Source organism: Geotrypetes seraphini, chromosome 4 (assembly GCF_902459505.1).
Source record: "Geotrypetes seraphini chromosome 4, aGeoSer1.1, whole genome shotgun sequence".
NCBI classification, from domain to species: domain Eukaryota; kingdom Metazoa; phylum Chordata; class Amphibia; order Gymnophiona; family Dermophiidae; genus Geotrypetes; species Geotrypetes seraphini.
The window spans coordinates 120,725,183-120,741,714 of record NC_047087.1 but is presented as its reverse complement, the minus strand read 5'-3'; the positions used below and the strand labels follow the sequence as shown (position 1 = coordinate 120,741,714).

The window sequence follows — 16,532 nt, the reverse complement described above, 5'->3', positions numbered from 1 at the left end:
TCAACATCTTTATAAAAGATCTGGACATTGGTACGACGAGTGAGGTGATTAAATTTGTGGATGATACGAAGTTATTCAGAGTAGTGAAGACACAGGGGGATAGCAAAGATCTGCAACGTGACACAATCAAGCTCAAGAAGTGGGCATCAACATGGCAAATAAGGTTCAATGTGGATAAGTGTAAAGTGATGCATGTTGGTAACAAAAATCTCCTGCACGAATACAGGATATCCGGGGCGATACTTGGAGAGACCTCCCATGAAAGAGACTTGGGAGTTCTGATCAACAAGTCTATGAAGCCATCTGTGCAATGCGCAGCAGTGGCAAAAAGGGTGAACAGAATGCTAGGAATGATAATGAAGGGGATCACAGACAGATCGGAGAAGGTTATCATACCGCTGTACCGGTCCATGGTGTGCCCTCACCTGGAGTACTGCGTCCAGCACTGGTCGCCATACATGAAGAAGGACACGGTACTACTCGAAAGGGTCCAGAGAAGAGCGACTAAAATGGTTAAAGGGCTGGAGGAGTTGCTGTACAGTGAGAGATTGGAGAAACTGGGCCTCTTCTCCCTTGAAAAGAGGAGACTGAGAGGGGACATGATCGAAACATTCAAGATTCTGAAGGGAATAGACTTAGTAGATAAAGACAGATTGTTCACCCTCTCCAAGGTAGAGAGAATGAGAGGGCACTCTCTAAAGTTGAAAGGGGATAGATTCTGTACAAACGTAAGGAAGTTCTTCTTCATCCAGGGAGTGGTAGAAAACTGGAACGCTCTTCCAGGGTCTTCTATAGAGGAAAACACCCTCCAGGGATTCAAGACAAAGTTGGACAAGTTCCTGCTAAACTAGAACATACGCAGGTGAGGCTGGACTCATTTAGAGCACTGGTCTTTGACCTGGAGGCTGCCACATGAGCGGACTACTGGGCACGATGAACCACTGGTCATGATTAAATGCCATTTTTCTATTAATTATACACCACTTAGTTGAAGGAGGGAAGGGGTTTAATGGAAGGGTTTATGATCTTATAATGAATAATGGGCTTAGAAGGAGGGTGGGGGAGGGTTGCATTTATATTTATAAGATACACTGATAAGATGTTCAAGTGGTCTAATTAATAGTGTTTATTATGAATTTTGTACACTTGATGAAAGTTTTAAAATGAATAAAGAATTAAAAAAAAAAAAAAAAAGAACCACTGGTCTGACCCAGCAGCGGCAATTCTTATGTTCTTATGTTTTTAAAAAAGTTTTATCCTCTTATTTTATCTATATATTATATTATTTTAATTGAATTTAATGTTTGTACTTTAGCTTTACCCCTGACGCAGAAACGTGGCTATGTCAGGTATTTGTTATAATAAAGTATCCATGTCTATATCTGCTGGTCTGCTCTGTGTTTGTTGCTTTGTTTGTTTGCAGATTATCACCTCCTACCATGTGTTTACAAATGTGCATGTAGAAGCACAGGTGCCAGCCTTGTGAGTGCCTGAGCACCCCCAATATTTTTCCCTGCAAGTCTTTAGATCTGTGGCAGCAAGCACCATGCTGCAGAGCTACAGGAAATCACAGGAATGAAGTGCTTCTGTTGACTAGTTTTACTGTTCCCACCCTCCCCTGCAGCCTGTTCAGTAGATTGCAGGGGAGGAGGGAGTTGCTGTAGCTTAGCACCGAAGAGGGAGTGGAAAATATGAAAAAGGATCTGCAAAAGTTAGAGGAATGGTCTAATGCCTGGCAACTAAAATTCAATGCAAAGAAATGCAGAGTAATGCATTTGGGGATTAATAATAGGAAGGAACCGTATATGCTGGGAGGAGAGAAGCTGATATGCACGGACGGGGAGAGGGACCTTGGGGTGATAGTGTCCGAAGATCTAAAGGCGAAAAAACAGTGTGACAAGGCAGTGGCTGCTGCCAGAAGGATTCTGGGCTGTATAAAGAGAGGCGTAGTCAGTAGAAGAAAGAAGGTGTTGATGCCCCTGTACAGGTCATTGGTGAGGCCCCACTTGGAGTATTGTGTTCAGTTTTGGAGACCGTATCTGGCGAAAGACGTAAGAAGACTTGAGGCGGTCCAGAGGAGGGGGACGAAAATGATAGGAGGCTTGCACCAGAAGACGTATGAGGAGAGACTGGAAGCCCTGAATATGTATACCCTAGAGGAAAGGAGAGACAGGGGAGATATGATTCAGACGTTCAAATACTTAAAGGGTATTAACGTAGAACAAAATCTTTTCCAGAGAAAGGAAAATGGTAAAACCAGAGGACATAATTTGAGGTTGAGGGGTGGTAGACTCAGGGGCAATGTTAGGAAATTCTACTTTACGGAGAGGGTGGTGGATGCCTGGAATGCGCTCCCGAGAGAGGTGGTGGAGAGTAAAACTGTGACTGAGTTCAAAGAAGCGTGGGATGAACACAGAAGATTTAGAATCAGAAAATAATATTAAAGATTGAACTAGGCCAGTTACTGGGCAGACTTGTACGGTCTGTGTCTGTGTATGGCCGTTTGGAGGAGGATGGGCAGGGGAGGGCTTCAATGGCTGGGAGGGTGTAGATGGGCTGGAGTAAGTCTTAACAGAGATTTCGGCAGTTGGAACCCAAGCACAGTACCGGGTAAAGCTTTGGATTCTCGCCCAGAAATAGCTAAGAAGAAAAAAAAAAAAAAAAATTTAAATTGAATCAGGTTGGGCAGACTGGATGGACCATTCGGGTCTTTATCTGCCGTCATCTACTATATGTTACTATGTAGCAGCTGCCGTAGAGAAGTGCAGCAGACAGACACTGACAAAAGGAACAGACAGATTCAGATAACTTTATTGGCATGACAATTTTACCTATGTTGGCAAAGTAATATCTATAGCAGTTAAGGTAAATACAGAGAGGTACAGAGAGAGGAATAAAGTAGGCAAGGAAGGGTTGAAAGGGATAACTGGTTAAGAGAGAAAATACTGTTCTGACATGCTGGAAAAGGCAGAATGGAAGAGAGGCTGGGTGATAGGGACAGATTGATAGAACTAGTCTGAGGAGTAGAAATAGTCTGAGGGAGAGGAGTAGAAATAGTCTGAGGGAGAGAGTATGGGTAACGTGACCATTTATAATTTTTCATCAAAACGGGACATCTATTATTTGTCAGTCCCGCCCCCAATCCCGCCCTAGCCCCGCCCCTAATTTCTTCCATTCATTTTTCATGTACACATAATATCTTATTAATTCATAATGGTAACCATAAAATGTAAAAAAAAACACAAAGCACACTATACGGAGAGAAAATGTTAATTATCATATATATTTTGGGGTTTCAAATATGTCAAGGCAGATGACTTTAAAGTATACAATGTCACCTCAGTAACTATAGAAAAATAGACAAATATAATGCAAAATTTAGACAGCAGATATAAATTCTCAAAACTGACACATTTTGATCACTAAATTGAAAATAAAATCATTTTTCCTACCTTTGCTGTCTGGTGATTTCATGAGTCTCTGGTTGTGTTTCCTTCTGACTGCATCCTTTCTTTCTGCACTCAGGCCCAACAATTGTCCCTTTCTATTCCCTCCCTCCTTCCTTCCTATGTCCTTAGTGCCCTCAGTGCCTCCTTCCCATGTCCTTAGTGCCCCTTTCCATGTCCTTAGTGCCCCCAGTGCCTCCTTCCCATGTCCATAGTGCCCGTTCCTATATCCTTAGTGCCCCAGTGCCTCCTTCCTATGTCCCCCTCACTGCCTTCCAGACTTTGTCCCACCCCCTCCCCCAAAGCCTGCCTGCCTACCTACCTACCTCCCTCCCTGCTGCGCCAAAGCCAGCCTGCTTGCCTGCCTATCTCCTTGCCTCCCTGCCATGCAAAAAAAAAAAAAACCTCTCTCCTTCCTTCCCTCCCGCTCCGCCTCCGCTACTGATTGCCAACCTCTCTCCTTACCTCCCTCCAGCGCCTATTCAAACCTGCCGCCGCTGCTGCTAATTCTGACGTCGGAGAGGAAGTTTCAGGCTAACCAATCGCTGCCTGGCTGGTCTGGAACGTCCTCTCCGATGTCATAATTGACGTCGGGAAGAAGGCTTCTGGGTGGCAATTAGCAGCAGCAGCAGCAGGGGGTTATGTGTTGTTGAATTGGTGCTGGAGGGAGGTAAGAAGAGCAGCAGCAGCGATGGACCGCGGGGTTTGAATCGGGCGCTGGAAGGAAACTTTTTTTTTTTTTGCGTGTCAGGGAGGGAGAGGAAGCGATCGCCTGTCCCATTGTCCCTGCGCACAGCTTTGGGACGCTGTCCCTAAAAATGGGACATTTCAGTGTCCTGAAGCTGTGTGTAGGGACAATGGGGCAGGGGATCTAAAAACAGGTCGGTCCTATTCAAAACAAGACATATGGGCTACCTGAAAGAAGGTTGCTAAAAAAAGAAGACATGATCTGGGAGAGAGGAAAAAGAGCAGAGAGGGGGATATAAGCTGAAGTCAGAAGAGGAGCTGAAAGAGATAGAGAGTAGCTGTGTGTGACTGGGAATAGACAAGGTGAGGGAAAGAGGAGTCATAGTGGAGAGAACAGATATGAAGATGAGAAAAGGGGGAGAAGTGAAGGAGAGAGTAAGACTAGAAAAAAGTGAGATGAGAGACGCTATAGAGAGAAGCCATAAAGAGACTAATATATAAGGAGGCAAGAGAAATTATGATGACATGAAAGGAAACCTGGAAGAGAATCCTTAAAAAAGGAACTTGAGGACAGAGAGAGAACCAAGACCAAGTAGAGACAGAGAACTGAAGTTAAACTAAAAACACAAAGGTTGGAAAATTGTTTGGTAAAGATTTCTGTGCCAGTACATTCATCTACATAAAAGAGTGAGTTGAATTAGATTAAGCAAAGATGTGGTGATAGTATTTTCAAATCAACACATTCATTTTCTGCGAGTAGCATAAACATAACATTATGCTTATTGACCGCGTAACCAGAAGTTCAACGCGGTTTACAAAAAGTTATAAAAATAAACATGTTACATGAAATAAGATGATTCATTAAACAGTCAAATATTTAGAAAAAAGATAGGTCTTCAATTGTTTTCTAAAATGGTCATAGGAATGGGTAATAAACAACAATATTCGGAATTCGTTGTCATGAATAGCTGCCTGAGATGCCAAAGTATGATTTAGAAATTTCTTACTCCTGCAACCCTGAACAGATGGAAAATTAAACAAAGGATGAGTTCTTCTACTATGTCTGTATGTTGATAAAGAAAATCTATTGACTAAGTAAGAAGGAGCTGTACCATAAACAGCCTTGTAACAGAAACAGCCTAGTTTAAACAGTACCTGGGCCTCCATTGGCAGCCAATGCAATTCGCAATAAAAGGGTGTAACATGATCAAATTTCTTCAGGCTATAAATCATTCTGACCGCTGTATTCTGTATTATTGTAAGTCTTTCTAATTCTTTCTTGATGACTGTTAGATAGATAATATTACACCTTCTTCCATGTGAGTGCAAAATATCCAGATACAAAAGTATGTGTATTGTGAACACTATCTGGATTTTTGAAGGGAAGCTTTGTGGAGAGTTTTGCTTTGAAAATAAATGTGCTTATAGGTCCACTCACAAAAGTATACAGTATGTGGGCGTACAAGCAATGCTCTTCTAAGGATTGGCCGAGTATGTACAAAATTTTTTCTCATGTGAGTGACAAGTTCTAATTTTTTGTGTGAGCAACAAATTCTAAAAACCAACAATTTTCCAAATTTGCTAGTATTTTTGTGAGCAACCAGGTAAAATATATGAGCGATACTCGTGGAATGTATGAAATTACTCATGTTTAGAGAATGACACGGGGAAAAAATGTATCACCGTTCCTGCCCCATCCCTGCCCCGTCCTCGCGAGCTCGGTCCCTGTCCCCACCCGGCAAACTGTCAGATCCCATCCACACAAGCTTCGAATAGTTATGATTTAATACTGAACTTATTTTATTAAAGTATAAAAAGAGACAATATTCTGTATAATTGTCATTTTATAAACACAAATAATACAGAGCAAGGATCAACAAAATCCCTGTCTCACTTCCTTTTCACAATGCTACATAGAAAAATCAAGCTAACAGAATACTTCAGTCACACATGACAGGAATAGTGTTAGGAGTGAGCAACTAGGGCAACTGCCCCCTGGTCAGAAAGAGTGAGCCCTAAGCCAGCTGGAAGCTAAAGGAGCACAGCCTGGGCTTTGCGGTCCCAGTTATGTCTAATACCAGCTCTAGCAGGATACATATTTCAAATCTGAAATATTCTAATCACAAAATATAAAATAATTTTTTTTTCTAGCTTTTGTTGTCTGGTCATTTTATTCTTCAAATCACATTAGTCTCAGGCTTTGGTATTGGGTTCCTTCTGTCTTCATCGTGGCATGGCTGGCTCCTGAAGGTAAAATAGGCCCAAGAGGAGCTAGGGAGGAGATGCCGAGTCTGACACGGGCACAATTTATTTACTACAGGATCAAGACTTTTCACCACTTCCATGGGGCGATGAAAGGTCTTGTCCCAATTCCGGCGGGGCGGTGAAAGGTCTTGTCCCCATTCCTGTGGTAAACCAGTTGCAAATGTCCCAATTACTGCGGATTTACTATGGTGACCACTGTTTACAGCAGTAAACAGTCCCCGTGTCATTCTCTTCTCATGTGCTCTGCTTAGAGGGAACATAGCTTACAAGCTTTTATGGAGTTATGGAGTTTCAAACTTGCCCTCTAAAGGCTGACGTCAACATTGCCATCTGCATTGTTGATTTTGAATACTCAGTGATCCTTACATGAACATCATGCTTGTAATATATCAGTAATTGCAGTAATGATATAAGTCATACCTTCTTCTTGTAGGAATTTGAAATGGACCACAGAATCCGTGAGGAGATGGAGAGGCAAACTTCACAAAGAGTCCGCATTGTATACAAAGAACTGGCTTGGGAACAGGAGAAACATAAGATTGGACTGCAGAAACTGCAGGCTCGGTGAGAACCAGCCTCTTTTCTAGCACAAGAATACAAATATAATTTCTATTTATTGTTCATATTATCTCTGTTATATGTAGGTTGTATTGGAAGATAATTGCCTGTAGGCTTCATTAAAGGAAGGCCTTTAATGAATAACAGATGAAGTTGTGTAAATGGAGTAGAGGAATAACTTATTGGTTGAGTACCTAGTAAAATCAGGGTTCAAATCCCACTGATGCTTTTTGTGACCCAGGAAAATTCACTTAACCTTACATTGCCTCTGCTACAAATCTTAGGTTTACGTTTACTAAAAGACATTATTTGCCGATGACGCCAAACTAGGCAATGTTGTGGGCATTAACCCAACGGACGAAGATTCAATGCCTGACAACATGATGCACGACCTGCTCCTCCTGGAGCACTGGTCTAGGGACTGGCAACTCAGCTTCAATGCCAAAAAATGCAAAGTTATGCACCTGGGCGGCCATAACCCATGTAAGATATACACCCTTAATGGAGAGATCCTAACAAAAACGGTAGCTGAACGAGACTTAGGGGTGATCATCAGTAAGGACATGAAAGCTGTCAATCAAGTGGAGCAAGCTTCATCCAAGGCAAGACAAATCATAGGTTGCATACGGAGGGGTTTCGTCAGCCGTAAGCCGGAAGTCATTATGCCATTGTATAGGTCAATGGTGAAGCCTCACCTGGAATACTGTGTGCAATTCTGGAGGCCGCACTATCGTAAGGATGTGCTGAGACTGGAATCGGTTCAGAGAATGGCCACCCGGATGGTCTCGGGACTCAAGGATCTCCCGTACGAAGAAAGGCTGGATAAATTACAGCTATACTCACTCGAGGAGCGCAGAGAGAGGGGTGACATGATAGAGACATTCAAACATATCACGGGCCACATCGAGATGGAAGAAGATATCTTCTGCTTCAAGGGTCCAGAGGCAACAAGGGGGCATCCGTGGAAAATTAGGGGCAGAAAACTGCATGGGGACACCAGGAAATTCTTTTTCACTGAAAGGGTGGTTGATCGCTGGAATAGTCTCCCACTTCAGGCTATTGAGGCCAGCAGCGTGCCTGATTTTAAGGCCAAATGGGACAGACACATGGGATCTATTCACAATAAAAGGTAGGGGAGGGTCTTTGAGGTGGGCAGACTGGATGGGCCGTGGCCCTTATCTGCCGTCTATTTCTATATTTCTATGTATTATTTACCTCGTATTTCATTTTCAAATTACTGAAGTATAATTATGTTGTTGTTGTTGTTAGGTGCCATTGACTCGTGCTTGAGTCCTAGCGATTTGATGAATTGCAGATCTAAAAGGAAATCGGTTTTGTGCTAGTCTGGAAAGGTCCTCCCCATGGTTGTTTTCAATGTGTCCAAACATCTGATTGCAGGTCGCCCTCTTCACCTGGTTCCTTTGATTTTCCCAAACATGATGTCCTTCTCCAGTGATCTCTCTGTTCTGATCTCTCTGTTCTGATGGTGTGACCAAAATGAGACAGTAGTAACTTCATCATTTAGGCTTCGAGTGATATAGCTGGTTTCATCTCTTCCAGAATCGATTTGTTAGTTCTTCTGACAGTCAACAGCATGCCTAAAATCCTTCTCCAGCACCAAAGCTCAAATGAGTCAGTCTTCTTTCTATGTTTGTTTCCGCAATGTAGTAGTAGATAAAGCACACAAAAAGATTGCAGATTGCTAAGGGAGAACAGAACCTCAGTGTTGCACAGAAAAAGTGAAAGGCAATAATAGCCAACCACCACTGGCTACCAGCTACTAATATTAAATCAGAAGGGGCAAACATATCATAGGAACCAAAAACTCCCATAAACTGTAACGCATTTCTAAAGCACAACAAGCTTCAACAATCCAAACGGTAATCCAAACTGCTGCTATTAAAGCTAGGTAGAATGTCAATGCTGAGAAAAAGTCCAGGTTCCCAACAGGGGATGATCTAAAAGTACTGGGGGGGGGATACAGGGGTGATTTAAAAATTTACAGGGGGGCTGGCTGTCTGGCTTGGGGCTGGCTGCCACTACACATGCCTACCATTAGATGTGCCCACCACTAGACGTACCCTGTCCCGGCCTACCATTAGACCACACAAGGGGGGGACAAGGTACAGGGCATGCCATTTGGTTCAGAATTTTTTTTCTTTTTAAAAAATAAAATAAAATTCTTTATTCATTTTATAACTTACATCAAGTGCACAGTAAGTATCAAACAATTATAATACAACATCACTTGAAAAATCTTCAATATCATACACCAAGAAAGATTTAACCCCCACCCCCCCTCCTAGATTCATATATAACTAAAATATACTACCGGAAAATAATATCTTATAACATTAATATATATATTCTTAATGAAAAAACCAACACCCCCCCCCACCCCAAATCCATATTTGTATTAAAATTGTGAAAAGTGTAACTTATTCATTACTATAATTTAATAATGGTCCCCACAAATCCTTAAATTTATTATAATAACCTTTTTGAACTGCCAATTTTTTTTTCTTGGTTTTTCCTCCTCTACAGGTGGGTGCGTCTTATGGTCGGGTGCGTCTTATGGAGCGAAAAATACGGTAAATCCTGTTTATCAGCAGAATAGACTCAGTTGTATATTTCAAATTTTCATCAAGAATTTTTTAAACATGTCTAATGGAGTTAGAACAGAGGACTTGGGAAAGTTCAGAACTCTTAGGTTTAACCTGTTATAATTTTCTAATTAATCGATTTTTCTTTGAAGAAACATCTTTTCTTTAATGACGGAACCTGAGAGTTTTTATATAGAGGCAATTTCTACATCAATTTGATTAAATTTAACGTTCATTTCAGTTTGAATATTTTGCACTGAGGTTGACAAAGTGTCTATTTTAGATATTATAGCTGAAGTATCACCTGCAGACTTCGTAGCGGCCACCTCGAGCTTCTGAAGGACTTGCCAAACGTTTTCCAAGGTGACCTGGGAAACGTGGTTCTCTCCCACCATCTGCAAAGCTGGAGACTCGGCGTCTGTGAGAACGTGGAACCCCTCAAGTCGTGGAGGTGTTAGATTCTTCCGGTCATTCGCTTTCATGCTCACCACGTCCTTCTACACTGAATCTGGTGTAAGTCAGGTTGCGTGAAGGGATAACAATGTCTTCAATCCCAAAACCTCTGTGGCTCCTTCCATAGAAGTTAATGCTGGGAAACTTCCTCCCGCTAAACTAGCCAGTGAGCTGGTGAGAAATCTGTCCAGTGTTGCTTGTCGGGGCGAGGAAGGGTCCGCCTGAAGAAAACCCTTGCGTTTAGTGTGGGGCATCACGGGATTGCAAAATCATCACGATTATAGAAGCAATCAGGTCCAACAAATAGCAATGTATAGCAGAGCAAATCAATTACACTGTTACCACGCCGCCGTCATTATATTTCCTCTAGTTTGCAGAATTCCATCAAGGCAAAAAAACCACAATCATCATTACCTTGATGTTTGATCTTGATTGACGCACTTTTTTTTGCATGAGGAGAACTGGGTGATTTCCATTGAGAACTCTGGTCTCATGATCATAACCACAGACCCAAATTTCATCTCCCATGATGACATTTCTTAAAAAGCTGGAATCTGAAGTGGCATGATCGCGCAACTCCAATGAAATTGACAAACGCTGTTGCTTTTGTTCAACCGTCAAAATGTGTGGAACAAATTTTGCACTCACTCACCTCATGTTCAAATCTGTTGTTAAAATGTTTTGAATGGAACCAAAAGAGATGTTCAGATCCTCAGAAATTTCCCTAATAGTCAATTGCCTGTTTGATCAAATCATTTCACTTACTCATTTCACTTACTCTTACTCTTGGGTTTTTGATGTTGAAGGGCATCCCTGTCTCTCCTCATCTTCAACCGATTCATAACCATTATGAAATTGCTTGAACCAGTCGTAAACCATCTTCACGGTCACTGCAGCATCACTATAAACTAATTTTAACATTTTGTGTATATTATGATATATTATGTTATTATTATATGTAATATAACTGAAAATCTTGAATGATATATATGCTACCTGTACAGATATAAGTGTAATGTATGTAATACCTACTGTTTGTTCATTTGTATGACACTGTTTTAGATTAAAAATCAATAAAAATTAAAAAAAAAAAAAAACATTTTGTGTGTTTCTTTAGCACTGTTTTGCAGTTTGAAACAAAATTTCATGTTAATGAGTTGTTCGTGATCCATGATTTACAGCACACTTTAAAAAACACCTTCTCTCAACCGTAGCTCATATAAGTTATGGAGGATTAAAACTTTGCGCAAAAACCAAACTGCTTCAGATTTATATCAGGAAACTGACTTTTACACCTTTTGCACTTTTTTTTAAGTTTCAAATTTTATTGAAAAATTGCTAACAATATATGCAAATACAAAATATGCAATACAAATACTCAAGCCAAAATTAAACATCATAACCCAACAGAAACAAACTATCCTCCTCCCCCCTCCTGGCCTCCCCCTCCCCCCAGGTCTCACAGCCAAAGAAATCTAATTTGAGTCCCAGCCAAACAATCAGGTCAAGGCATCAACCTAAGTGCACTCTCCAATCAATATAAGCATTCTAGATTTTACAATAAATGTGCATGGTATTATGGCTTATTGCAGTCAATTTGGACATGAGCTGTATATAGTCCAACTTGGCGTAAACAGCAGACATAGCTGGGCATTCCAGCTGCTTCCACCTCACTGCTAGGACCAGGCGAATTGCCATGAAGATATAAGCCACCAAACATTACTCATAGCTCGAGTAACCTGGTACAGGAACATTCACAAACAACAGGCTAGAAGAAGAGGGCAGGGCTTGTGCAAGATACGCACCACTACCTGTCCCACCTGGTGCCAATACAATTTAATAATTGAGCAGTTCCACCACATATGAAGGAAATCTCCCTTGGCAGCACACCATTGCCAATATTGATCTGAGGCTGTGCGAGCAAACCTATGGATTTTAAGAGGGGAAAGATACCATTGATAGTACATTTTATACACATTTTCAATAATAGTGTAGGAAACTGAGAGTTGAAATAGCCTTTTATAACAACGCTGCCAAGAAACCATTCCTCCCTGCAACCCTAAGGCACCCTCCCAAGCCTCCCTATATGGGTCTACAGAGGCTTCCTGCAATAAAAGTACTTTATAAATTCTAGAGATTCCCCCTCTACCTGCCCCCAAATTAAGAGCTTGGTCCAAGACCGTTTCCCCCAAACTCAACTTCCAGCAAGCACGTTTGTCCAAAAAGGAACGAAGTTGTGCATATGCCACAGTATCCCTGGTTGAGAGACCATATTCCTCCTCCAGAAAATCAAAATGCTGAATCCCCTGCCCCTCCCATACTTGACCCAGAGTTCTAAGTCAGGCTCAGACCCAATGACCCCTGATCAGCTCCTCCTGGCCCCTATAAAGCCCTGGGTAACAGATTGGTGTATGAAGAAAGAATACCCTTTCGGGAAACATAGTCTTCCGCAGATTATACCATGTATGCAATATAGCTTGCAAAAATGGGTTGTAATGCAAAATCTGATCCTGCAGTACCACCATTGGCGCCCACGGCAGTTTCTAGAGGGTAAAATCTGGAAGAAAAGATTGGACCATGGGCAACCAAGGGCAATCCTCAAAGGAAATCCAAATAGCAATTTCCTGCAGCAGCGCAGCCCTTTAGTACAATAAGAAATTAGGTACCCCCATGCCCCCCATGCTTGATGTAAGATTGAATGATGCACCCGAGGGGGCTGTCATCTCCAAATATACGCAAAGATCCATCTGTGAAGCCTACAAAAAAATAGCCGGAAGCTCAATAGGAAGGGCCATGAATAGGAGAATCATTTTGACCGCATTAATCCGACCCAGCCAGTTAGTATTCAACCCCTCCCATCTTTCTAAATCTGCAAAAATTTCAGTAAGGAGCACAGGATAATTAGCCTTATAAAGCTTCCCTGGATCAGAGATCAAATAAACCCTCAAATACCGAATTGCTAAAGGAGCCCACTGATATGGGAATTGCATGCGTAAGGCTGCCACCTGTTCCTGGGACACATTTATATTCAATACTTCAGACTTATTCATATTGATCTTGAAGCCTGAAAGAACATCATATTACCCCAGCACCGTAGACACTGCCTCCAGAGACTTCACCAGTTCCTTCAAGGTCAGGAGAACATCATCAGTGAATAACAATATTTTATGTTGTTGATCACTCACCGGGATCCCTACCTTTTGCACTTTTTAATTCTACAGTAGTAGGTGGCTTGGTAGCGCATAAGATGGAGGTGTAACTGCAACGCTCCTCTAACCCAGGCAACAGGCAGGAAATTTGTCAAGTTATACAGAGCTTTTTCTTCCCCAAAATTAGTGAAAGAAGTAAAGGAATATGGCTACCACGCGTCAAACGAAATTGGAGATGGCATTCACAGTGGGAGGGACGGCGAAACGTGTAAAACACGACCAGCTCATGCCGTTGAAAGTGCCTCTCCCTAAAGATGCGACGGAAATATCTGACAAGATGGACGTAATGGAAGAACTGCTAAACAAAACAAATGCTTCAAGAAAATGCAAGCAGAATTATGGAGGTAAAAGAAGTAGTGAATTTAACCAAACAAATGGAGATCGTAAACCAGAGTTTCGCAATTGGAGATTAGAGTGGAACAGATGGAACTTAATCCGCAGCAGTGTAAAAAAGACAGACAAACTATTCAAGAAATGAAGAAACAACTTGAGGATTATGAGAATAGGGGAAGAAGAAAGAACTCCAAGATTCAAATTGGTGGATTTAAGGTCATCAGGAAATATTGGATGAAGGCAGGTGTATGTACTTTAGATCAGTGTTCTTCAACCTTTTTACACCCGTGGACCGGCAGAAAAAAAAGAATTATTTTGTGGACCGGCAAACTACTAGGACTAAAATTTAAAAACCCCGTTTCTGCCCCATCTCCGCGAGTCGGTCCCCACAAATCATCTGATCTCATCCACACAAGCCTCAGTTATAATTTTATATTGAATGTATTTTATTAAAGTATAAAAAGAAACAATATTCTGTACAATTGTCATTTTATAAATACAAATAATTCAGAGCAGGATCAACAAAACCCCTGTCTCCCCTCCCCTTCACATATATCCCCTCTACTATCAAGAAAACTGAACAAGCCAAATTATTACATAATGCTACACAGAAATATCATGCTAACAGAATACTGTAGTCACACATGACAGGAATAGTTTTAGGGGAGTGCAACTAGGGCAACTGCCCCCTGGTCAGAGAGCACCCTAAGCCAGCTGGAAGCTAAAGAAGCACTGCCTGGGCTTTGCAGTCCCCAGTTATGTCTAACACCAGCTCTAGCAGGATATATATTTCAAATCTGATATATTCTAATCACAAAATAGAAATAAAATTATTTTTTTCTACCTTTTGTCGTCTCTGGTTTCTGCTTTCAATCTTCTTTTCACTCTCTTCTTTCCAGCGTCTGCCCTCTCTGTCTCTTCAATCCAGCATCTGCCCCTTCCATCCACTGTCTGTCCTCTCCCCCTTCCATATGGTATCTGTCTTCTTTCTATGCCTCTCTCCCCTTTCCATCCAGCTTGTGCCCCCTCTCTCCTTTTTACATGATTCATTCCAGCTTCACTGCTCTCTTCATTTTTATCTCTCCTACACCAGATCTATCATCGTTGTCCCTCTCTGCTTATTTGTCTGCTGACCCCTTCCTATCATCAATCTCTCTACTTTCTCATGCCTGTGTCTCCCCTTCCCTCCTCTAATCTCTCTGCTAGCTGTTTCCTTCCCCCTTCCCTCCTCTTCCTGTCCAGCAGTAACTCTCTTCCCTTCCCAGCAGCATCTCTCCTTCTCCCTCTCCAGTAGCAGCTGTCCCTTTTTTCCTTGCCCAGCAGCTTCCCAAATTCCTTTCCCTCCTCCCCTCCCAGAAGCATCTCTCCTTCTCCTTCTCCCTCTCCAGTAGCAGCTGTCCCTTTTTTTCCTTCCCAGCAGCTTCCCAGATTCCTTTCCCTCCTCCCCTCCCAGAAGCATCTCTCCTTCTCCTTCTCCCTCTCCAGTAGCAGCTGTCCCTTTTTTCCTTGCCCAGCAGCTTCCCAAATTCCTTTCCCTCCTCCCCTCCCAGAAGCATCTCTCCTTCTCCTTCTCCCTCTCCAGTAGCAGCTGTCCCTTTTTTTCCTTCCCAGCAGCTTCCCAGATTCCTTTCCCTCCTCCCCTCCCAGAAGCATCTCTCCTTCTCTTTCTCCCTCTCCAGTAGCAGCTGTCCCTTTTTTTCCTTGCCCAGCAGCTTCCCAGATTCCTTTCCCTCCTCCCCTCCCAGAAGCATCTCTCCTTCTCCCTCTCCCTCTCCAGTAGCAGCTGTCTCTTTTTTTCCCTTGCCCAGCAGCTTCTGATAGTGGCTTTCTCCCCTGCCAGCAGCTCTTCTTACTTCCCAGCGCAGCGATTCACGAAGGCAGCCTCGGGTCCTTTGTTGGGTCGCGCCGCCCCTGAGGAAAGAGGAAGTTGCATCATCAGAGGCAGCCACGACTCAGCAAAAGCCCCAAGGCTGCCTTCGTGAATCGCTGCGCTGGGAAGTAAAGGAGAGCTGCAGAGAGGGGAGAAAGCCACTGTCAGAGGCTCCCCAAGATCTCTCCGGCCCAGCACACACTTCACATGTTGATCTTGCCAGCCCTGCGCGGACTGGCAGGAAGTTAAAGTGAGTCAATCTTGCCGGCCCTGTGCGGACCGGCAAAAATTTCCTGCGGACCAACAGCGGTCTGCGGACCGGCGGTTGAAGAACTGTGCTTTAGATGATGTTATTGTTGATGGTAAGCTGCTTGATTTTTCACAATTGCAACATAAATTTGGTCTTAACAAATCACAAAGTTATAGATGGTTGTAGTTGAAGCAGGCTATTCAGGTGGGGTTCCCTGAATGGTAAAATCTTAACAGTCAGTATAGTCTGCCGATGTTATGTTTCCAGGTGGACTTTCTGGGACACCAGGCTGCTCAGTGGTACAAATTAATATCTGGCTTTAATTAAGAAACCAAACTTGATTTTTCTTGTTGCATTGAGCATTTTGGACCTCAGTTCTTTTACAAAAGTTAGATAGCTCTAAGTCTAATAGATGCTGGCACTAGAAGCTGGGACATTAGATCACTTGCTATTCTATTGTCCATTGATACTTGCTTTTTGGAAATCAATTTGGGGTCGAATAAATGATTTGTTAGAAAATCCGGTTAATTAACTTATGACACTATGTTATTCGGCACATCAATGAGAGCTAAGAGTCAAATTTCATCTAATAATAAGCTATTACTAATTATGACAGGGATTATATGTATAAGAATGTCAAGTGCGATAGGGAGAGGAATCAAGATGGCGTCGGAGTGAGTCGAGCTACCAAGTGGCTCCTGCTCTGTTTGGCATTTTTTTTCAATTTTTCAACTCTTTCTTATAGAAATTTACCTGTCATGCCTAAGCGCAGGGGTAAGCAGAGGAGTGTGCCTCCTGCCTCCTCTTCCACTTCATTGACTCGGCAAGCGGCAATAACATCCTATGTCGTTCCAGTTG

General features: G+C 42.5%; 1 protein-coding gene across 2 annotated transcripts in view; it reads left to right on the top strand.

Moving 5' to 3' along the window:
* Positions 1 to 16,532, top strand: part of CFAP44 (cilia and flagella associated protein 44) — a 553,092-nt gene that overhangs the window by 317,199 nt on the left and 219,361 nt on the right. For both annotated transcript variants that reach the window (XM_033943382.1, XM_033943381.1), the window contains one exon: positions 6,832 to 6,962. In XM_033943382.1, coding sequence (XP_033799273.1) covers positions 6,832 to 6,962 — 131 coding nt within the window. The remainder of the gene's footprint in view (positions 1 to 6,831; positions 6,963 to 16,532) is intronic.